This window comes from Mobula hypostoma, chromosome 6 (assembly GCF_963921235.1).
Source record: "Mobula hypostoma chromosome 6, sMobHyp1.1, whole genome shotgun sequence".
NCBI classification, from domain to species: domain Eukaryota; kingdom Metazoa; phylum Chordata; class Chondrichthyes; order Myliobatiformes; family Myliobatidae; genus Mobula; species Mobula hypostoma.
The window spans coordinates 40822812-40847539 of record NC_086102.1 but is presented as its reverse complement, the minus strand read 5'-3'; the positions used below and the strand labels follow the sequence as shown (position 1 = coordinate 40847539).

General features: G+C 38.5%; 1 protein-coding gene across 9 annotated transcripts in view; it reads left to right on the top strand.

Annotated features, from left to right (window-relative positions):
- Positions 1–19850: 19850 nt before the first annotated feature.
- stxbp5l (syntaxin binding protein 5L) overlaps positions 19851–24728 on the top strand; it is a 348597-nt gene continuing 343719 nt past the window's right edge. For all 9 annotated transcript variants that reach the window (XR_010018308.1, XM_063050648.1, XM_063050644.1 and 6 more), the window contains exon 1: positions 19851–20311. Coding sequence is in view for 8 of the 9 variants with exons in the window: in XM_063050648.1 (XP_062906718.1) it covers positions 20072–20311 (240 nt within the window). In the remaining variant the exon portion in view is untranslated. The remainder of the gene's footprint in view (positions 20312–24728) is intronic.

Sequence of the window (24728 nt, the reverse complement as noted above, 5' to 3'; positions counted from 1 at the left end):
AAAATATCAAAATCATCAAATGTAACTTAGTACCTCACCGGAGTTTTTCTGAAAGTCAATAAAATTTGCAACATCTGATCTAAGATTTCTCTGTGTGAAGATTTTGGTTTTAGATATTTATTTCTAATCTCTTCGATGCTGAATTTAATGTTAAGCAATACTAGGAAGATTCATACAACCTAAATAGATGTGGAAGGAAAACCATTTCAAATTATTCTGTCAAATTCCTTGTCCCATAATCATTTGATGCATTTTCTATTATTCCATGGCATAGACAACTTGGTTGCTGTGGATGAATTGGGTCAAAGGGCATTTTTCTGTGCTGTATAACTCTGTGACTCTGTGATGATAAAACCAGACACCTGAGATACCTGTACAGCACCCAGTGGCAAGGGAAAGTTTTAAATATAAAGGAGTTCAAAAACTGACCATTCTAAAAAAAATATTTTTTTCTGTTCTCTAGGTTCCTCTATTTAAGCCACAGCAAAATGTTTTTTTTTACAAAATATGTGGCAAAACGCTTTTGCCAGAATCAAACAAAATGGATTTTGATCATTGTCTACTTCTATCTCTGACTGTTGTGGCTTCTCTTTCAGCAAGTTGATCTCTAGCAATATGCTGTACTCTCAGTGAATCTAACTTCCCTACATTAATAAATCTAGCATTAATGTGCCTATCTGGCTGTAATTGCCTTTGCTAAAGAAGAAACTGTAACATTGGAGGTAGATTATAATATACCCTTAAAGCAGACATTAATCAGAATAGGCAACACCAAACCTTGCATGTGGCTTTTGCACTGTGAAAATAAATTATGATTTTTGTATAACCAGGAGGTAATATTTGAATGCTGGCTATAGCAGCATATCAATTGTTTGTGAGAATTTGGGACTGTGTTAGAGATGCAGAAGCTGGTATTCATTTGTCTAGAAGCTCATGCAGGAACAGCAATAATTCAAATAATGTACTTACTGCCTTATAAATAATGCATGTCTCATCTTTGCATACAGCTCCTGGATAACATGTATGACGTGCGAAACATTACTTTGCTATGTATGTACCTTCCCTTTGTAGCTGAACACTTTTCAAAGGGGCAACAGCTCTTTAAATTGAAATCTTGCCTTCTGACCCTGTTGTACTTGCAGTGCATTCTGTGCACCAATGATTTGCATTATTCTGCAAATTCAGCTCGTTTCACGTGGGAGCACAAAAACAACTCTAATACAACTGTAGACAGCCCGTACTCCCAATTATTCCTGGCGTATACTTTCTGCTTTGTGCCCATTATATTTATTAACTGTTTGCATACTCACTCTTGAATTTCAGTGTAGTTTTGAGGTCAACAAAAAATGCTAATGGAACTGTTGTCATTTGGATCCATAGAGGAAGTCTCCTTTTTTGAAGTCACTGCCTTATGCTGACAATTGATTAAGCGAGAATGAATTAATTCATGTGGAAAAATTTGAGTATTATAACTGTTGGTGAAATAGTCAATTCAGTATGCAAAATTTGCCATTATGTCTCCTTAGCCCTGAACTGGACAGTAAATCTTCCCGTACTTTGTGAAAAAATATGTAAAATCACAAAGGATACACATTTTCTCCAGTGCCTCTTAAATAATATACTGCTTGACAGTCACAACTGTACATTGTATTCCAAGTCTGCTCTGATCAACCAATTAATTTTTTTTTTAAATTGTGGAAGTTGTTAATCTAAAATAAAAAGAAATTGCTGGAAGTGCTCAGCAGATCAGCCAGCTTCAGTGGAAGGAGGAACAGAGGTCAGAGATTTTTCATCAGAGCCAGGAAACTCTGTCAAGTTTTATAAAGAAAGAGATATAAAGGTAAATTACTAATTTATCATGGTTTTCTTTGCTGTTCTGAATACAATATTGTTGCTGATATTTCAGACTTTGCGGTACAATAACTACCCTCTCATGGGCAATGGGGATGGACAATCAAACTTGATCTTGATGATGCCCACATAAATAAATAACAGGCAAGAGAAAATCTGCAAATGTTGGAAATCCGAGCAACACACATGAAATGCTAGAGGAACTCAGCAGGCCAGGCAGCATCTGTGGAAAAAAAGTACAGTCAATGTTTCGGGTTGAGACTCTTCAGCAGGACAATAAATAACAATATTGGCTGCTGTGTTTGCTTAAAAACAAGGCTATGATTATACCTCAACAGCGATTATTTAGTTATAAAGATCGTGGGGGTGTCTTGACAATGAGATTAGATCTTAAAACCATAAGACATAAGAGCAAAATTAGGCCATTCGGCCCATCAGGTCTGCTCCGCCATTTACTCGTGGCTGATCCATTTCCCCTCTCAACCCCATTCTCTTGCCTTCTTCCTGTAACCTTTCATGCCCTGACCAATCAAGAACATATCAATCTCCGCTTTAAATACACCCAATGTCCTGGCCCCCACAGCAGTCTGTGGCAATGAATTTCACAGATTCAACAGCCTCTGGTTAAAGAAATTCTTCTCATCTCTGTTCTAAATGGACGTCCCTCGATTCTGGGGCTGCGCCCTCTGGTCTTAGACTTCCCCACCATAGGAAGCATCCTCCCCACATCCACTCTAAGTAGGCCTTTCAATATTCAATAAGTTTCAATGAGATCCCCCCCTTCATTCTTCTAAATTCCAGTGAGTACAGGCCCAGAGCCATCAAATGCTCCTCATACAATAACCCTTTAATTCCTAGTATCATTCTCGTGAACCTCCTCTGCACCCTCTCCAATGTCAGCACATCCTTTCTTATGTAAGAGGCACAAAAATGCTCACAATACTTCAAGTGAGGCCTCACCAGTACCTTTAAAAGCCTCAGCAATACATCCTTGCTTTTTTATTCTAGTCATCTTGAAATGAATGCTAACAACACAATTGCCTTTCTCACTACTGATTCAACCAGAAATTTAACCTTTAGGGAATCCTGCATGGTGACTCCCTTTGCACCTGTGATTATTGAATTTTCTTCCCATTTAGAAAATAGCCTGTTCTTTTATCCTTTCTACCAAGGTGTGTGACCATACATTTCCAGATACTGTATTCTATTTCTTTGCCCATTCTCCCCATCTATCTAAGTCTTTCTTCAGCCTCCCTGCCTCTGCAACAATATTGGCGCCCCCACCAATCGTTTCCAAACCTGGCCACAAAGCCATCAATTCCATCATCCAAATCATTTACATACATCATAGAAAGAAGCAGTCCTAACACCAACCCTAGTGGAACACGACTAGTCACCGACAGCCAACCAGAAAAGGCTCCCTTTATTCCCACTCTTTATTCCTGCCAATCAGCCATCCTCTATCCATGTTAGTATCTTTATTGTAATGCCATGGGCTCTTATTTTATTATGCAGCCTCATATGTAGCACCTTGGTAAAGGCCTTCTGAAAATCCAAGTATACAACATCCGCCAATTCTCTTTCATCAGTCCTGCTTGTATTTCCTCAAAGAATTCCAACAGATTTGTCTGGCAAGGTTTTCCCTTGAGGAAAGCATGCTGATGTTGGCCTGTTTTATCATGTATCTCCAAGTATTCTGAGACCTCATACTTAACAATTGACTCCAACATCCTTGCAAACACTGAAATCAGCCTACAATTTTCTTCTCTCTGTCTCCCTCCCTTCTTGATGAGTGGAGTGACATTTGCAGTTTTCCATTCCTCTAGAACCATCCCAAAATCTAGAGAGTCTTGAAAGATCATTGCTAATACTTCCACAATTTCTTCAGCCACCTCTTTCACAACCCTGGGGTTACTGAAATTGTTATGTACTGTAGATGCTTATATTTTATTTCATATTTCCCTTAAGAGTTTAAGGAAATTTCCAAAACAGTGAAATACTGTAGATACCACGAACACGAAGTTAGAACAGAAAATACCGCAAATACTCAGTCAGCTGGGCAGTTCCTGTGGAGAAGGAAACTGACTTAATGACCTGGATTTTAAAATCTGTAGGTAGAAGAAAATAGGAACAAGTTAACTGATATCTATGTAAATGACTATCAGAAAGTGTCCTGCAACCCGCCAACATCTGCACGCAGCCCAAGCACATCAGCCTTGGGAAGTTGATTTGCAAGTTCTACATAGAAATAGCTCACTAAGAACAATGTTAACAAAAATGTTGAACTTTGGCTCAGTGCACATAGGTTTTGGTGAATGGAAACGGAGACCATAGCAAAATCAGTTGAGTTGTGAATTGACAGGGATATCTACCGTATGACTAACTATTGCAAAATGTGGTTACATATCAGTGGTTGCTGCACAGATAGAAAATGAGGGATTTCACAGACGAAGTGTTGGGTATTTCTACAAAGTAAATTGGAGTAAGTCTCACGAAGGATAGATTGAGGGGTCTGATTGAAACACTCACCATGCTGAAAATGTATTTATTATTGAGCTGACATTTCCTGATCAGATGAGGTCCATTATAATTTCACAGCACTGAATTGTCATGGCTTTGATATGTTTACATTTCCATAAAAATGGGAGAATATTGGACCCTTCGAGTTTATGCAACTGTCACAATAATCCCATCAATCCCATTCTCTGCTTACCTCACATGTTCATTAACAACCCCGTACCCACACCCCAACAGCCCCCCACCACAGATTCCCCTACCTTTTACCTATATTAGTCTACACGTTCAGTAGACAATTAACATAACAACCAGGATGTTTTGGAGATATGAGAGGAAACCAGGAAACCCATGAGCGTGAGGGATATACATTTGGTCACGGGGAGAATGTGTATATTCACAATGGGTCGCTGAAGCTGTGTGGCAGATGCATCATCTGCAATGCCAATTCAAGAGGGAGGCACCACATTCCTGTTCCCATCTTTGCTTCCAAGCAGGAAGTAAAGAAAATACATTGTTTGTCAGGGACTTACATCTCATTGGCAGAGAAAATCATGTCTCTGAAGAATCTATCAATCCTTAAATAAATCTCACCTAACCTCAGACTAAGATCACTACACCCCACTCAAGGGCACCCTGACTGGTTGGATCTCCAATTTTGCTATTGTTTTCCCAGTCCAGAATTGATCAAATATCGTATTTGCAATGTTCCTTTAAATAGAGGAACCGACTTTGAGTCACGTGTCCCACGTCGACTACACTGAACCTAATTGGTTTGGAAACTGGGGTTAAAAAGCTACAAGTAAACATACTGGAGAAATCAATGTTTTTTTTCCCATGTTCTATTGGATCCAGTCCCAGTGTAACAGAATATTAAATCCAGCTCATTGCCTTTCAGCTGCAATCTGAAAGTTACTTCTGTTTCCCTTTCTGTTGATGCTCTTGTTTTTATTTGAGATAAAGTATAATTTTTGTAAACTTTCAGACTTCCTGTGTGTTACACAGAAACTCTTTAGAATAGAACTGCACTGTTAGCACATAGTTCAGCTGTATGGAACCAGAATGGATTTAACTCACGTTCATAAAATATTGCATTATAAAACAGAGAATTATTTTTAATAAAGCTGTTGAGTTATTACCTGTAAAAGGGACAGTTGGTTAATTATATAATGTAACATTTCAGGTGCAGATGGTGCAAAATGTAAATAAATCTGATATAAACCAATTAAACTGTGAAGAAAGATATCACTACATGCTCCATATATTAATTTTTGATCTTAAATTATATGAATGTAAGTTATAATATTCCAGTCACAGCTTCATTGTTACTGAATATATTGTGATCTTAGATTGTATGTTTAATTATTATTTTCATGAACATGTAAACATTTAAACATTTTTCAGATCTTGAACTTTACTTTAAACGTGGGTATTAATATGGTGAGATAGGTAGATCCATTTTAACAAAGGGAGCTGGAAGGGGGTTGGTAAATTTCTGCTAAGGGTACCTGAAGCTCCAGCAATGGAAATAACAGTAAAACGGGAGTGAAAAGAGGAACTTTAAGTTTCCATCTTGATATGGAGAAATCAGATGCATCTGATTCACAAGTTTAAAATCAAAATACCGAAGATGCTGGAAATCTGAAATGAAAATGGAATTGCTGAAAATGCTCAGCAGGTCAGGCAGCATGTGTGGAAAAAGAACAACAGTCTAACATGTTGGCTTGATAGTCTTTTATCAGAATATCTAAAGATACTACACATTAAGTGTGCTTTGAGTGCAGAAAGTGGAGAGAGGTTGAGAAACAATGAGGATGTCTGCTATGCCTGCCCTTTTGTTGACTACGTAAAACAGTCCATGTTCCAGGCGTTAATTGGTAATGCTCTTCAACTCTTCCTTTGCTACAATGACAACTGCATTGGCGCTGCTTCATGCACCCATGCTCAGGTAGTCAATTTCATCAACTTTGCCTTCAACTTCCACTCAGCTCTTAAATTCACTTACTTCATTCTTGACACCGTGCTCCTATTTCCTGATCTCTCTGTTTACTGACATCTTTTATAAACCTTTTGTAACCTGTGGCTATCTTGACTATGTCATGATCTGGTCTGTGAAGTCCGTGTTCTGGTTTATGGTCCGGTCCGTGGACTCCGGACTCTGGGTCTTCCGGCTGTCCCTTGCTTCATTTGGGCTTAATCATAGGCACCTGATGCTCATCTTGGGATTGGGAATATAAGTGGCCCTGGGTTTGAGTGTGGTTGCTGGTTTGTCTTGTCAGTATCCTGTCCTTGCCTTTGTGGGGTAAGTCAGGTTGTCTTTGCTGTTACTTTGAGGCTGGACTGTTCCCTTCCCTTCCCTTCCCCTTCCTTCTGAAGCCTTGCCTGCAACCTGTGTCTGGAGCCTTGCCTGCAACCTTGTCAAGTTCAACCACTGGAGCGAGACCGGAGCCTTGCTGTGTTGAGATAAGGAACTGTCTCTGCATCTATGTCTTCGCTAGGTAGGTCCGGCCGTTCACTGCAACCTTGTGCTGGGAACTGTCTCTGTGTCACGCCTTCGCTAGGTAGGTCTAGCTGTTTGCCGCTACCTAGTGTTGAGAACCATCATGTTGTGTTCAGCATTCTGTGTATGTGTCTCAGCCCTACGTACTGTTCCCAAGGAGGGGTCCTGGCTCTGTGTTCCATGTTCCTGTCTCTCAAGTCCAAGGCTCCATGTTCCCATGCTCCAGACAAAGGCTCTGTGTTCCTATCCTCCCCAAGACCAAGTCAAGGCTTCCGGCTTTGTGTTCCGAGGTTCCTGTCTCCCAAGACCACGTCATGTCTTCACCTAGTTCTGGAGTCCGAGCCCGAGTCAAGACCCAGGTTCTGGGTCCTTGTCCAGTCTCTGGCTTGGAGTTCGAGCCCAAGCCTCGTCATGTCCTTGCCTCGAGGAACCCAAGCCTCGTCATGTCCTCGCCTCGAGGAACCCAAGCCTCATCATGTCCTGTAGCCACATCATGTCCTCGCCTAGTTCCGGGGTCCGAGCCAGAGTCAAGACCCAGGTTCTGGTCCTCGTCCAGTCTCCAGCTCGGAGTCCAAGCCCAGGCTCCTAGTTCCCAGTTCCTAGTCCTGGTCCTGCTTGCCTAGCCAATGTCCTAGTCCAAGTCTATGTTCTTGTCCCAGCTCCTAGTCTGCATCCAGTCACGTCCCTAACTCTAATCTCTAGTTCTGTCCTAATCCTAGTACTTCAGTGTCTGTGTTTGTGCCCCCCTTATGACAGACTATACCGCTTCCTACCTTGTCTCCTGTAAAAATGCTGTTCCTTTTTCTTAGTTCCTTTGTCTCTGCTTCATCTCCTCCATTTCCCAGACACCCACACTCACTCCATCTTTCTGCCACGTTAACAGAGATAGAGTTGCGTTCATCCTAACCTAAAACCCCACGAGCCTCCACATACATCACATTATTCTCTGCTTCTTCCACTATCTCCAAAGGGATTCCACCACCAAACACTTCTTTAGTCAACCCCCAGCTCTCTGCTTTCCTCTGGGAAAGCCCTCTCTGTGATTCCCCTGTCTATTCGTCCCTTCCGAATAATCTTCTGCCTGGCGCTTATTCCCGCAATCGGCCAAAGTGCTACGCTTACCTATTCATCTCCACTCAGGGTCCCAAACAGTGCTTCCAGGAGAGGCAATACCTCACTTGTAAATCTGTTGGGTTCATACATAGAATCAGGAGACGTAGAGTCAGTATGGATAGAACTGAGAAATTCTAAGGGTAGTAAGACCCTTATGGGAGCTACTGTATCTACAGGCCCCCAAACAGTAGTCTGGATGTAGGGTGTAAATTGAATCAAGGGTCAAAATTGGCATGTCGCAAAGGTAATGCTACAGTTGTTATGGGGGATTTCAACATGCAGGTAGACTGGAGGAATCAGGTTGGTACTAGACCCCAAGAAAGGGAGTTTGTGGAGTCCTTCTGAGATGGTTCTTAGAACAACTTGTACTGGAGCCTACCAGAGAGAAGGCAATTCTAGATTTAGTGTTGTGCAATGAATCGGATTTGATCGAGGACCTCGAGGTAAAGGAGCCATTAGGAGGTAGTGACCATAATATGATAAGTTTTAATCTAAAAATTGAGAGGGAGAAGGGAAAATCGGAAGTGTCAGTATTACAGTTGAACAAAGGGAACTATGGTGCTATGAGGGAGGAGCTGGCCAAAGTTCAATGGAATAATATCCTAGCAGGGATGACAGTGGAACAACAATAGCAGGTATTCCTGGGAATAATGCAGAAGGTGCAGGATCAGTTCATTCCAAAGAGGAAGAAAGATCCTAAGGGGAGTAAGGGGAGGCCATGGCTGATAAGGGAAGTAAAGGACAATATAAAAACAAAAGAGAAGAAGTATAACATAGCAAAGATGAGCGGGAAGTAGAAGGATTGGGAAACTTTTAAAGAGCAACAGAAGATAACTAAAAGGGCAATACGTGGAGAAAAAATGAGGTACGAAGGTAAACTAGCCAAGAATATAAAGGAGGCTTGTGAAAGCTTCTTTAGGTATGTGAAAAGGAAAAAAATAGTTAAGACTAAAATTGGGCCCTTGAAGACAGAAACGGGTGAAATTATTATGGGGAACAAGGAAATAGCAGACGAGTTGAACAGGTACTTTGGATCTGTCTTCACTAGGGAAGACACAAACATTCTCCCAGATATAATAGTGGCCAAAGGACCTAGGGTAATGGATGAACTGAAAGAAATTTATATTAGGCAGGAAATGGTGATGGATAGACTGTTGGGTCTGAAGGCTGATAAGTCCCCGGGACCTGATGGTCTGCATCCCAGTGTACTTAAGGAGGTGGCTTTAGAAATCGTGGATGCATTGGTAATCATTTTCCAATGTTCTATAGATTCAGGATCAGTTCCTGTGGATTGGAGGGTGGCTAATGTTGTCCCACTTTTCAGGAAAGGAGGGAGAGAGAAAACAGGGAATTATAGACCGGTTAGCCTCACGTCAGTGGTAGGAAAGATGCTGGAGTCAATTATAAAAGATGAAATTACGACACATTTGGATAGCAGTAACAGGATAGGTTTGAGTCAGCATGGATTTATGAAGGGGAAATTGTGCTTGACTAATCTTCTGGAATTTTTTGAGGATGTAACTATGAAAATGGACATGAGAGAGCCAGTGGATGTAGTGTACCTGGACTTTCAGAAAGCCTTTGATAAAGTCTCACATAGGAGATTAGCGGGCAAAATTAGGGCACATGGTATTGGGGGCAGAGCACTGACATGGATTGAAAGTTGGCTGGCTGACAGGAAACAGAGTAGCGATTAAAGGGTCCCTTTCGGAATGGCAGGTGGTGACCAGTGGGGTACCGCAGGGTTCAGTGCTGGGACTGCAGCTGTTTACAATATACATTAATGATTTAGATGAAGGGATTAAAAGTAACATTAGCAAATTTGCAGATGACAGAGAGCTGGGTGGGAGTGTGAAATGTGAGGAGGATGCTATGAGAATGCAGGGTGACTTGGACAGGCTGGGTGAGGGGGCAGATGCATGGCAGATGCAGTTTAATGTGGATAAATGTGAGGTTATCCACTTTGGTGGTAAGAACAGGAAGGCAGATTATTATCTAAATGGAGTCAAGTTAGGAAAAGGGGAAGTACAATGAGATCTAAGTGTTCTTGTACATCAGTCACTGAAAGCAAACATGCAGGTACAGCAGGCAGTGAAGAAAGCTAATGGCATGCTGGCCTTCATAACAAGTGGAATTGAGTATAGGAGCAAAGAGATCCTTCTGCAGCTGTACAGGGTCCTGGTGAGACAACATCTGGAGTATTGTGTGCAGTTTTGGTCTCCAAATTTGAGGAAGGACATTCTTGCTATTGAGGGAGTGCAGCATAGGTTCACAAGGTTAATTCCAGGGATGGCAGGACTGTCATATGTTGAAAGATTGGAGCGACTGGGCTTGTATACACTTGAATTTAGAAGGATGAGAGGGGATCTGATTGACACATAAGATTATTAAGGTATTGGACATGCTGGAGGCAGGAAGCATGTTCCCGCTGATGGTTGAGTCCAGAACCAGAGGCCACAGTTTAAGAATAAGGGGTAGGCCATTTAGAATGGAGTTGAGGATAAACTTTTTCACCCAGAGAGTGGTGGATATATGGAATGCACTGCCCCAGAAGGCAGTGGATGCTTTCAAGAAAGAGATGGATAGAGCTCTTAAAGACAGCGGAATCAAAGGTTATGAGGATAAGGCAGGAACTGGATACTGATTGTGGATGATCAGCTATGATCACAGTGAGTGGCGGTGCTGGCTCGAAGGGCCGAATGGCCTACTCCTGCACCTATTGTCTATTGTCTATCTCATGTATCTGGTGCTCCCAATGCAGCCTTATCTACATTGGTGAGACCCATCGTAAATTGGGGTCCACTTTGTCGAGCACTTCCACTCCAACTGCCAAAAAGTAGAATTTCCCAGTGGCCAACCATTTTAATTCCTATTCCCATTCCCATTCTGTCTCTCAGGGTGAAGGAACTCACCCACCTATCACCTCCCCCGGTGCCTCTCCTTTTTCCTTTTCTCCCATTGTCCATCCTCCTCTCCTATCAGATTCTTTCCTCTCCAGCCTTATCCTTTCCCACCCACCTGGCTTCACCTATCACCTTTTAGCTATCTTTCTCCTCTCCACCACCTTTTTATTCTGATGTCTTCCCCACTTCCTTTCCAGTCCTGATGAAGGGTCTTGGCCCGAAACATCAACTGTTCATTCCATAGATGCTGCCTGACCTGCTGTGTTTCTCCAGCAACTTGTGTCTGTTGTTTTTATAGATCTTGTTCATTTCATGGCGTCAGATGTATTGGATATTTTAGATGCAAAATCTGAATACCAACTACTAAGAAGATGTCAGTATCTTCAAGTAGAATCATATTAATTTACAAGTAACAGTAATGAGTAGTGTGATAATTGCAGATGAGTGTTGCTTGATTACAACAGGTTATCGAAAACAGAAATCCTTAGATAAGATTGATTCAATCCCAATATGTAAAACCAGAAAACTGCTTTGCTATGATGCAACTGACACACCTTGTAATGTTGCCAAACAGTTATTTGAAAATATGACTTTATTCAAGGATATTTGAAGTACAGTTTGAATTAATTGCCAACCAGGTATCTGGCAGAATGTCAGAGAAATTGATCTGTTGAGACTACTATGCGAATTCTTCACTGAGAAGGATTGATAGGATTATACAATATATTGAAAGAAAGGAAGTTTTTAACCTACCTTATTCCAACTCACTAGTAGAGGGAATGTTAATATACTGATAAATTGAGATCACAGTAGGAGATTATAATATTGGTTCCAGTTTTCACATCGTGTGTGCGTTCCTGTGATGCAAGATCTTGTTCCTACTAAAGAACCAAGATATAGTTAAAATATAAGTTAAATGAGGTAGTCATTAAAGACAAGTCCCCAGTACAGATGCAAATGAGCACTAAAACTGCCTGTCATAGCACACTGTACCAGGCTTCAAACACCCTGACTGTAGGACCGAGTTGATAGGTTCTTCATATGAAACATTCCAAATGAAAGTACTATTGTTTAATGCTGATAAACGTGAGGTGCTACATTTTGGTAGGACCGATCAAAATAGGACATACATGGTAAATGGTAGGGCTTTGAAGAATGCAATAGAACAGAGGGATCTAGGAATAATGGTGCATAGTTCCCTGAAGGTGGAATCTCATGTGGATAGGGTGGTGAAGAAAGCTTTTGGGATGCTGGCCTTTATAAATCAGAGCATTGAGTATAGGAGTCGGGATGTAATGTTGAAATTGTACAAGGCATTGGTAAGGCCAAATATGGAGTATTGTGTACAGTTCCGGTCACCAAATTATAGGAAAGATGTCAACAAAATAGAGAGAGTACAGAGAAGATTTACTAGAATGTTACCATGAGGAATTCTGCAGATGCTGGAAATTCACGCAACATACATCAAAGTTGCTGGTGAAGGGTCTCGGCCCGAAACGTCGACTGTACCTGTTCCTAGAGATGCTGCCTGGCCTGCTGCGTTCACCAGCAACTTTGATGTGTGTTACTAGAATGTTACCTGGATTTCATCTCCTAAGTTACAGAGAAAGATTGAACAAGTTGGGGAGCGTAGAAGGTTAAGGGGGACTTGATAGAGGTATTTAAAATTATGAGGGGGATAGATAGAGTTAACGTAGATATGCTTTTTCCATTGAGAGTGGAGGAGATTCAAACTAGAGGACATGAGTTGAGAGTTAAAGGGCAAACATTTAGGGGTAACATGAGGGGGAACTTCTTTACTCAGAGAGTGGTAGCTGTGTGGAACGAGCTTCCAGCAGAAGTGGTTGAGGCAGGTACGATGTTGTCATTTAAAGTTAAATTGGATAGATATATGGACAGGGAAGGAATGGAGGGTTATGGGCTGAGTGCAGGTTGGTGGGACTAGGTGAGGGTAAGAGTTCAGCACGGACTAGAAGGGCCAAGATGGCCTGTTTCCATGCTGTAATTGTTATATGGTTACATGGTTATTTATTTGAATGAGGTCACATAATATTCTAGCATGCTTTAAATATTTGGAATATAGCAATATAGCAATTTCGTCATGTAATTTGATGACACAGTGATTTCACAAACAAAGAATTAGACTTCTTGAAATAATTATTTCTGGTGCTTTTCAAACCAAAGGAACAATAATTTATTGTAAAATTAAAAAAAATATAACATTCAGGAATTGAAGTATCACTCACTGGGTGAACATAAGTGGATTTCAATTGAAATGCAAGATGTACTGCTTCAAAGTAAAGGACAGGCAAACTGTATTACAGGTTTCCCCTAGTTAATGAAGAGGTTATGTTCCTCGAGAACTCTTCATGGTACAGAAAAAATCTTTAAGCTGTTAGTAGCTTTCCATGGTTTTCTAGAGAAAATAATTCAGTTTGGTGGCTAGCATTAATAAGGAGGAGGAGGAGACAGAAGAGATTCAGCAGTCAGCTTTGGAGCAGATCTTGTTCAATGACTCGAGGTTACCAATTGCTTTAGTAGTGGGTCTGCTTGACTGAAAAGCAAACATCAGTCGATTCTGTTCAGCCAGTTTGTCAGACTAGGATCTTGCTGCCTCCCAGCCAGGGTGATGATGTCTTGACACTTATGCCCATTATTTTCTATATGCACCTCATTGCCTGGGCCAATGGAGCACCCAATATGTTCCTTTGAGTCCAGTAGTGTTGTGAGAAGTCAGAAGTGCTCCTGACCCTAAGATGCATCAAGCAAAGACTTTATTAACTAAAGCTCTGATTAAATAATACCCTTCATTAAGGCAAAGATTGTTTAGCGAATGTTTGACAGCTGGGGAAACATGTATCAGCCTTACACCGTGATGGAAAGCTGAAAATCTACCCTATATACTTAAGATTCTCTTTTGACAAATTTGGCCCTCTAAAAGCTGCAATAGATAACTAGAAACTGCATGATTATAACAATAATTATTGTAAAAGACTCTCTCAAAATTTACTAAAACAAAGGATAAGCTTACCTGCATACATATTTCAGGTACAGAACATGGAGTATTAGATCAAGAAAGAGGAGGAAAGTGACAATTGTCTGCTTCTGCCCTCTCTAATCAATTCTTTCTTAAACTGAGATCAATTAACTCAGGACATACTATTGGACTTTGAATTGTTCTAAGTGTAAAAACCACCTAGTCACTAATTTGATCTAGTCTATTATTAGAAGAGGTTTAATTTAAGAAAGTAATTAAAATTTGCGTGCACATTTTTGTATTTAAGGTTATTATAACATTAATATCTGAATAACATTATTGAAGTATTGCTTTTTATTCCTCAGTCACATTGTATAGTCTCCCATTGCATTTAATACCTGTGCCTTCAAGATATAATCAAGGATCACAGAGAATTTCATATTGATTTGTACAATTTTATAACGGTACATTCTCAGGCTTGACTGACTGGATAAACAAAGAAGCCTAAATTCAGACTGAATCAGTCCAGCCTAAGGATTAGACACACACTGAAGTCCAGACTTCATTGATTTTTTTTTTACTAATTACCAATGTGCTAGAGTTCTATTCTGCTGACAAGTAACCTCCTTCCTCTTGAGATATGTGTAAATTCATACCAACTACATAATGTCTCTTGACTCATATGAGCAAAGCTATAGTAGAGCCATGGCATGGTTGGTTAGAAAATGGCTGAATATTCTCCACTGCCTAGTACACATCTTTTGGTTTTCAAGCTTTTCAACTTAATAGAGCATCTTCCAGACATTTATGCTTTTGGTATTGTTGCTCCTGGGAATCAAAATTCTTACAAACCTATCTGCTCAGATAGGTTTACTACAGATTAATGTTTGTCATTGCCAAGTTAGAATATGAAGATTCCAAAATGGAAAACTATTGTTTGGTTGTAATTCAGTTAATGTAGTTAACGTGTATCTATCTAAATAACTTGATTCCAAGTGTAAAAAAATAAGAACCATTGGCAATTCTAAAATAGGCAGAGAAAGCTAATAACACATGAAGTCATTTAGCCAGTGATCTCCCCTCACTCCATCAACAAACTAGAGACAATATGGACTAGCCACATGTTATTTCTGTTAATTAAATTTGTTGACTTTTATCCCTAATTACCAATACAGGCAAATATCAGGATCGTATGCTAATATCACCATGTATAATATTTAACCATGTTGAAATCACAGTTGTTATTGCAGAATTGTAATCACAATATTTTGTGAGTTATTTGAACATCTGTACCCATAATTAATTGTTATTACCTTTCATAACTTATCTAACGTAAAGTTAGTAATTGTCATGGTATTTACTACTTCTGAAAGAAAGTGAGAATGAATCATAGGATCACATAATTATTAGAGCTTATTTACCCTATCAAGCCCACAGCAACTATTTGTAAGAGAAAACACAAATAAAATCATTTATTTTGCCTCTAAGTACTTAGCATTTGCACTTCTCAGACAATGTGTTTGAGAAAACCTGGCTGATACAGGATAAGATTTCCTCTAATGTCTCATTTGGATCTTTTGCTAATTACATTAGATTCCTGATCTTTCCTCCAATGGAAACAACTCTTCTTACAACAATTTATACACACACACACACACACACACACACACACACACACACACACACACACAGATATATATATATATAGTAATGCATCCAGAAGAACATCCCTGCAAATTTTATTTATAGTTTAATATACTGCGGACCAATACTCTGTGTTTCCTGTACCTAAGTCAATATAGTGACTACCCTTTTTATTCCATTGATTTATATAAAATTACTGTACTCAGAATTTTTTGTATTTCCTTGGATCAGGACATCACTAGCAAGGCCAACATTTATCACCCATTCTAATTGCCTTTGAGAAGTTGAACTGCTTCCTTGAACCACTGCAGCCTCTTTCACCAAAGTGCTATTGATTAGGGAGTTCCAGGATTTAGGCAATGAAGGACCAGTTCTGAGTAAGGTTGGTGGACTTCCCATTTTCTTATTGGTGCTGGAGCTCATGGATTTGGAATTGCTGTTAAAATAATAGTAGTGTATTTTGGTACATATGGAATTCTCTGTTTAATGATGGTGAAGCGAATGGAATGTTTAGGGCGGTTGATGGGTTATCAGTCAAGAGGGCTGTTTTGTCCTGGGCGGTGTTGAGAGCTTCTCCTTGAGAGTTGTTGGAACTAATCCTTCTCAGGCAAGTAGAAAGCATTCCATCACACATTCCAGATTTGACGTGAAACATCAAGAATTCCTTTCAAATCTGGCTTGCTGGAGGTTTGGACAGATATGCATCATTTGTTGAATATCACAAACATGAGAAAATCTGCAGATGCTAGAAACCCAAATCCAAAGCAACACACACAAAATTCTGGAGGAACTCAGCAGACCAATCAGCATCTATGGAAAAGATTCCCAAAGAGGAGTTTTGGCCCAAAACCCATGGAAGCTGCTTGACCAGTTGAGTTCTTCCAGCATTCTGTGTGTTGCTATCTGTAGTACCAGTATGCCACAGACAACACTTCCTTATTGAGTGCCATTATCGTCTTCAAAGTTTACAGTAAATTTGTTATCAAACTATGTATATGTCACCATACACTAAACTGAGATTCATTTTCTTTCAGGCATTCACAGTAAAACAAAGAAATACAACAGAATCAATGAAAAACTACTTACACACAAAGACTGACAATCAACGTACACAAAGCAAGCTGTGCAAACACACAGAAAACCCCCAATAATTAATAAATAAATAAATAATACTGAGGACATGAGTTGTGGAATCCTTGAAAGTGAGTCCATGGGCTGTGGAATCAATGCAGTGTCGAGGTGAGTGAAGTTATCCACGCGGATTCAGGAGCCTGATGGGTGACTGTTCCTGAATCTAGTGGTGTGGGACCTAAGGTTCCTGTATCTCCTGACCAATGGCAGCAATGAGAAGATGGTATGGCCTGGAAGTGGGGGTCCTTGATGGTTGCTGCTTTATGTAGGTGTGCTCAGTGGTAGGGTGAGCTTTTCCTGTGATGGACTGGGCTGTATCCACTACTTTTTGTAGACCTTTCTTTTGGGCATTGGTGTTTCCAATACAGGCCATGATGCAAAACAGTCAATATACTCTCCACCGTGCATCTATTGACATTTGTCAAGAGTTGTAAATGACATGCTGAAGCTGTGCAAATTTCTGAAAAAGTAGAGGCATTGCCATGCCTTCTTTGTAATAGCACTTCCACACTGGTCCCAGCATAGACCCTTTGAGATGATAATGCCAACATATTTAAAGTTACTGACCCTCTTAGCTACCTATTGATACTTTGCCACTGTAATAGGGCTCTACTGTCTTTCATGTGTTATTAAATAATACTGTATGTGGATGAAATTTATCAGAATTCCATTTTATTCCTGGATGTATAAATTTCTTCATGCATCTCATTTAGCATTATCAAGATTACTTCCTTCATTTGTCCTGGTAAATAGCAAACCATGTTAACATTTGAATACTTCCACCATCTCCCTTTGGTACTGTCCATGGGCTCCAATTTTGCTGACAAGCTTATTTTGCGGAACTTCACCAAATGTCTTCTGAAAGATAATGTATGTAACATCAACATCAACTCTCTGCAGAACTATCCAAATAAAAGGAATAAAATAAAATTTTTCTTTTTAGCATTTCCAGACCGGCTTTTCTCTTTTAATCCTCCCTTGTTTAAGTGACTATTTATTTGGTCTAGGTAATTCTTTTTTAGCACTATTCCACTGAAGTTAGATGGGATCACAGTTCTCATGAAAATAAGCCGGAAAAGAAGTCAAATTTTAGAATGATACTTCGATGATTTATTTTCAGAAACTAATTGAATATGTTATATTGATTAAAAATAGATCACTCTACATTTAAGTTAAAAAAGCACACATCCAAAATATAGAATATAATACCGAAAAAGTATTTAATATAACATTTGCTGCAATATAATAACAAAGCAGTACATCAGCCCTGTTGCATGATCACACAATTTCATTAAAAGGGACAATTGCCTTGGATAATTTAATTTCCATTCTGAAAATGGGCTGTGAGGAGAAGATAAAAATATGCTGTAATCCAGCACAAGTAGAACCTTTTGGTAGATGTGATTCAGGAAATATCACAGTACTGTCTAGAAATGGTCAGGACAAAAATACAGAAGGTATATTATTTGAAGCAGTGAATTAAAAGTTCTGTGCATAATCATTGCATAAAAAGTGAAAAAGAGTTCCAAATTGGGCAACTAATGTATTCCTGTAGCTAGTAACATAAATTTTATTAAAAACAATAGAAATCATCTGCTTTTGGAGAAAAATATTAAACCATGACAGTTTACTATGGGCCTATTACTTCCTAAATCTGGTATACCAGTGTCAAAGCTCAGTCTAATTGATCAAGGCTATTTTGAAAAGATAGCTAACTTTGCTGTCTGATTTTGCTGTGCAGACTATATGAAAAACTACACCTTATATGTTTACATGACAAGAAACTTAATTGCTTGTAAAATTAATTCAAGGCAAAATATTGTGCATGGATGGGATGTTTATTAATAATAATAATAGTTCCTTGCATAATAAAACATTGAAGATTTACTGATTTTTACTATGATAACTTGTAATAATAACATGCAACTTGAACACAAAATCTGGCAATATACTTGTGCTGTAAATTAGTAATCGGTTGAAAAATTCAAATAATTATTTATAATTTACAAGGATTAACAAGGACGAATTGATGCAAATTATTTGAACGTTATGAAAGTCAGTAGTGGAAAAAGGATGTTTCCCATCCGGTTTGTTGTAATGTAGCATAACGTTATTCACATGACAATAATACTTATTTGGAAATACATTCCATTATCAGTAATCGACTTTTCTGTCGATCATGTCAATAACAGTCACAGTCGAATAAAGTAATCAAATGGTGGCTGTCGTACATGCCGTGTCCATACCTGTGAGGGAATGACCTATTGCCCAAAACATAGAATAATGTAATTAATAATTTTCTAAAAGTAAATATTCTAATTATAAGGTTTTATTCAAGTACCTATTCATGTACTGATTTTAATTAAATTTCGCGGCGTATAACTTATTTTTACCTCTGTAGACCACTTGAGCTAAACTCATAATGCGAAAATATTAAAAAGTAACAGGTTGCTATGTGAGTGTGCTGACATAAATTAAAACGCTCGCCGTAAGTCTGAACCTGTTTAACGGGATTGTAATGACAGCTTCCATGTTTGCAGGACAAACCCTTGTTGTGTTCTATGATGCTTCCTCAACCTTGTGAATAGACGATTCGCCTCTGAGAAACACTCTGCAAACCTATCAAAGGGATATCTCTCCGCAGTGAAGAAAACATATTTATACTAAAATGAAAACGCAATTGTTCGGATAGGCTTCATCGTATCCCTTGATTCATAATATACTGCAATCCCTGTGTACATTGCGACGATCCCTCAGAGAATGCCTCCCCGTCTAAATGGATAATAGGGATTGGATAAACGGAGATAAATGAATCAAAAGAAACGCTAAGGATTGCACCCTCAGGGCCAATAGGTGCTTTTTTCATAAGAGTGAGTTTTTGATCTGAAACTCCAACACATTTACTGCAAATTGATTTTCTTCTCAGATTGCTTCACGACCCGGGCTGGTCTACAATTTCCTGAATGGAGGGGTTGAGCAGGAAAAAAGGTTGGAATCAAGTGCCATGTCAATCAAACGGATTTTCGGTGCTTTGATCCAATCGGATCCAGACCCGGCAAGATTAACTACAATTCCCATCATTCCTGAAGGTGGGCTCAAGTGATACGTCAATCAAGAATGGAACAGTCCAATTAGGTGCCAAGTTCCAGTCTGGACTTCCGGTTGGTGAGACTTAGACCGTTAGCGCAAATTTTCTCAGTGCGAGTGAGGCATGGCACCTGTATGAGGGACATCTGGTTGGACAGCTCTGATCATAAATGCCTTGTTTGAAAATGTTTTTAAATGTAATTAAATACATATATCTATCACAAGGTGATCATTCCATTATAGCAATAATTTAAGTTTTGTTTTCTCGAGAGAATAATTTTGAGGACTGGGGAAGAGGCGACGGCAAGGTGTCCAGTTTATATATAAAAATAAAATTTGGGAAATCAATACATGATGAAGAAGTTTAATTTCCGCAAGGTGCTGGACGGCTTGACAGCGGCGTCTTCGCCGGCTCACCCGGGCAGCGGCGGACTCGGATCCGGGGCAGGGGGCAGTGGAGGCGGTGTCAGTAGCGGAGGAGGCAGCGGCAGTAGTGGCGGCGGCGGTGGTACCTCGGGAGGAGGGAGAGGAGGAGCTGGGGATGCGGAAATACCCGAGACTCTCACGTCGGATCACTTCCAGATCTGTAAGGTAATGGAAATAAACATCTTTAGGTGCAAGCAAAGAGCGAATGGAATGCACTTATTGTGGACACGCAATTAAAATAAGGTGCATTGATCTCACTCAGTGTGACTACCAGAGTCTGAAATCACGGTTTAAAACTTTTACGTTAAGAACTCAATCAATTTTTTTCCTGTTAATACCGAGTCGTAATATTGAAGATGAATGTGAAAATTATTGGTAATCCTAAGGGACTGATTGTGTTAATATCGGATTAATTTTCATAGATTATTAAAAATATAAAATAATTAACATGGAAAACATTGTAGATAATGCTAATCATTCCTGAAAAGGACGAGAAAGCATACATTTTTCATTAAAAAAAGAACTTATTGTACTTGAATCACCACACATCGTAATGAGGGAATAAACGAATAATACAGATCTCTTTAAATTTAAATTATCGGTAAATTAATCGAAGTCCAATAGTACAACAGTTTGCATTGCATGTAAAATCCAGCTCAATTTGTGAAACATACTTGAAGTCAGTGAATGTATCCTGCATACACGCAGTGATGAGCAGGAGGAGGTGGAAGAGCTAGAAACGACTCACCTTAAGAAAATAGTAGGAAGAGACAACTTGTGCTACATTGACATGATAAAATAGCATGAAATTACTTAAAATAAGCTTAGCACTTACATGACATGACCTTTCTTTAGGTGTATTTGTTTCAAATTAAAATACAAACACAAATTGAAGTAAGCAGTATGTTTAAAGAATTCAAGAACACAATGAAAAAGGTGTTTATTTCCCCCAAATTGTGAAAGGACTTAGTCTGTGGAGAAACCACTCAGAAACACGATGTAATCAAAGATATAATATTCCTTGATGTATTTGAAATACATTATTCTTGGTTGCAAAGAATGTAGCTTTCTTCTGTAAGAGAACTATGCATAAAATGGGTGATTTAAAAATTTAATAGTAGTAACTAATAACATTAAATTATTTTGAAACTTGAAATAAACATGCAGGGTATTCTTGCAATAAATCTGTTAAAAAGGGTTTTCATTAGATATTTTACATTTTCTTAATTTTCAAGATGTTTTTATGTGTAAAGATATGTTTACTAAAATAATTAAATTTGTAATCGTTTCTATAGACTGTGTAAAGGTCTAATGCTATTTCTAGAATTATTGTGTAGTTTATAACACCAATATGTGGAATATGAGTTCTTTCCTCCTTGTAGAATAAATGATGCAATGATATTGAGCTTCTGAAATGCTGAGGACCAGTTGTACGACCAAGTTTATGTTACTTACAAATCATCATATGTAAACTGCATTCCAATTAAAACATCTTAGTTGTGGTTATGTTGCACCACAGGGCAATCTTGGTAGGGATTTTCTTTTCACTTGGGCAAAGTAAGTTCTCGGAAAGAAGTAGACTTAATTCTATGCATGCTGTAGTGACGCAGCGATTGATTTGATAGCCTTACAAAGATTATCAGGCTGTTATTTCATGCTATCATATAGGTGATTGCTGAGAATCTCAGAATTTAATTGTAAATCATTCATATTCTTATGCCAGGAATATTAGACATACGTTTCAGAGATATTTTAGTAAGCAACTAAATGTAACAGATTTGGGTAGCAATGATTATTACTTTCTTTAGACTCTTGCCTAGTGTATGAAATCCGATGAATTATTTCCTGTATCTTAAGAATATTATGAATTCTGTAAGTCCCAAGTACAAGAAAGCAGTTTAAACCACTTAAAAGTCAATAGTTACATGACAGATAGTGGGTTAGGTTGGGGGATGGGTAGAGCAAGGTTGTTCAAAGTTCCAAAAGATTGGTAGCTTGCTAAGACGTGGTTTCTTTTTCAATTTAAATCCTATCAATTTACACTTACCATTTATATCTGTGCTCCAGAAATCCACATGTTAAAATGCAGTTTAATGAACTTAAAGTCGGTCAATTCGTTATTAACATTTCAGCCCTATGTCTTCTGAACAAGTTCTGCATGTGGAGGGACTAACCAGCAATTTAGAAGTCTGCAGATACTCTTCATTCAAGTTGATTCTTCTAGTTATTTATTTGGTGCTGGTGGATTACCTGATTCCTGATTACATGTTTGTGGTCATGCATAGTCTTAGAATTTAATAAAGTATGCTGTTGAAAGATTATCTAAGCATGAAGCAAAGATTAGGTTTTTTTTTGAAAAGCTTGAATAACCAGTTGAATATTAAATAAGAGAAGTGATTTATTGTTTTTTAAGCATTGAAGTGAGAAACTGCATAACTAATGAGCACTGCAGATTTAAGAAATTGCTGTCTTTTTAATATCAATCAATTCATTAATTTCTCTTCTAGGTTTATGGTTTCAGAGAAAAACAGTTCATATTTTAATGCACTTTCTTTGCTATGTTGTCATCCAAGCAGTATCTAGAGTACTGACTTTGACTACTGAGGTGGTAATATTTGGTAAAAATATTTTAAATGTTAACAAAATAATATACAAAGTATTATTATTTAACAAAATAAAAGGAGAAACCTGAAGGCAGGTGCTGCAAGTCCCTTTTCAACAAAAACAACAAATTTAAGGAAGGGGCATGAGAGAAGCATGCTATTTGGCAATGCAGTTCAATTGGATGAATATTCTACACTTTCATTCTCCAGTTCCAAGTTGGACATTAGACTGTGTACAGCGAGAATCTAGTCACTGTGTGAATCAAAGACAAGACTTATGAAATAGAAAACCATCAGTGACTTCAGCTTCGATTTAAACTACTGAAACCAGAATGAGAAAACTATTCAATTGTTATTTCCTAGTATAGAAATGATCCATTCCTGAGGTTGGGTAACAGGCAGTTTAAAGTAAGGCTTAAGTGGAAATGCTGCAATTTATTTTATTACATAGCCTCTGAAATTAAAATTTTGCTTTAACTCTTAGAATTCAGTTAGTTTTTACTGTTATGATTCATTAATTCAATGTATTGGCCAAAACTAAACCTTTAGGGCAAGAGATATTCTTGGAAATCTCAGAATTAGTGTATCAACAGGTTTGGTTTAATAATACGGACATTTTGTCTTTCTCAGTTTTGTGTTAATTATTTTCTAGATGCTTTTTTTTAGATTATGAGGACACACAGTCCTCTTTTATTGTCATTTAGTAATGCATGCATTAAGAAATGATACAATGTTCCTCCAGAATGATATCACAGAAACACAAGACAAACCAAGACTGAAAAACTGACAAAAACCACATAATTATAACATATAGTTACAACAGTGCAAAGCAATACCGTAATTTGATAAAGAACAGACTATGGGCTTTACTAACATATATTCCCAGGTGGTATTAGTAAATGTTTCAGAATTCCTATAACAAACAGATCTTTCCAGGATTGAATAAAAATTTTTGTTTTTATAATTGCCTCAGTTTTTAGGAGTTAATTGAATATAGCAGTATAATCATCATCTGAACACTTGACCAGTACTGTTAATGTTCTTTTTTGCTTCATAGTTCTAGAGACTAGATTTTGACTCTCACTATCTCTGTGGAGTTTCTAGGTTTTCCCTGGGTGCTCTGATATCATCCCCATCCTGAAAATTTGCTATTGGTTGATAATTAATTGGCTACTGTGAATTGCTTCTTGCACTGATGTGTGGTGGAGGATAAGGGAAGTGATAATAGACCTGTGAGAGAATAGGTTGCAGGTAAACAACTGGGACAATGGAAAACACAGCTGGCTTGGACGTGGCAGGCTGAATGGCTGCTTTTTATATCATGGGAAATATGAAATGGTGTAGGTATCTAAATGCAATTTGTTGTTGACGCATATGATGCTCACATGATGAAAATGAAATATGATTTCGAAACTTGGTTGTATTGTTTCCACGGAAATTTAGTGTTGCATTGTGTGAAATATGTGAGGTTCCTATGCTTTTGAAATAATTCTCACATTATAAAATGTTAATTTTAAAATCAATGGTCAGTGAAAACATGTACTGCACACGAATAACATTTTTTTTTATCAGAAAAAAGTTTAAAGGAACTTTTGTGCTGTGGCTATTGTGACAATGTCATGGAAGTTAGATCACGAAGTTAGATCTAGATCATGTGTTTTGATCACAATTAGATCAAGTAGTAAAGAAGTGAGCTGAAAATACATTTACTTCCTCAAGTCAGCAGGATATTTTGGAGGAGCCCTGGGCTCAGCTGACTTGATTTGTCTTGCTGCCTGTGATTCCTACCACCGTGCATTATAAATGGCTAATCAAACTGTCTCTCCGTACTTAGAAAGTGTAGGCCTTGGGCAGTGTACTACTGAATCCCAGTCCCATGACATCTTGACAGCCATTGACAAGTGAAAAACTGGAGGTAGCAAATTTTTCACATACGTTTAAATAAAAGTAAGATGATGTCAAATAATTTTAAAAAATGA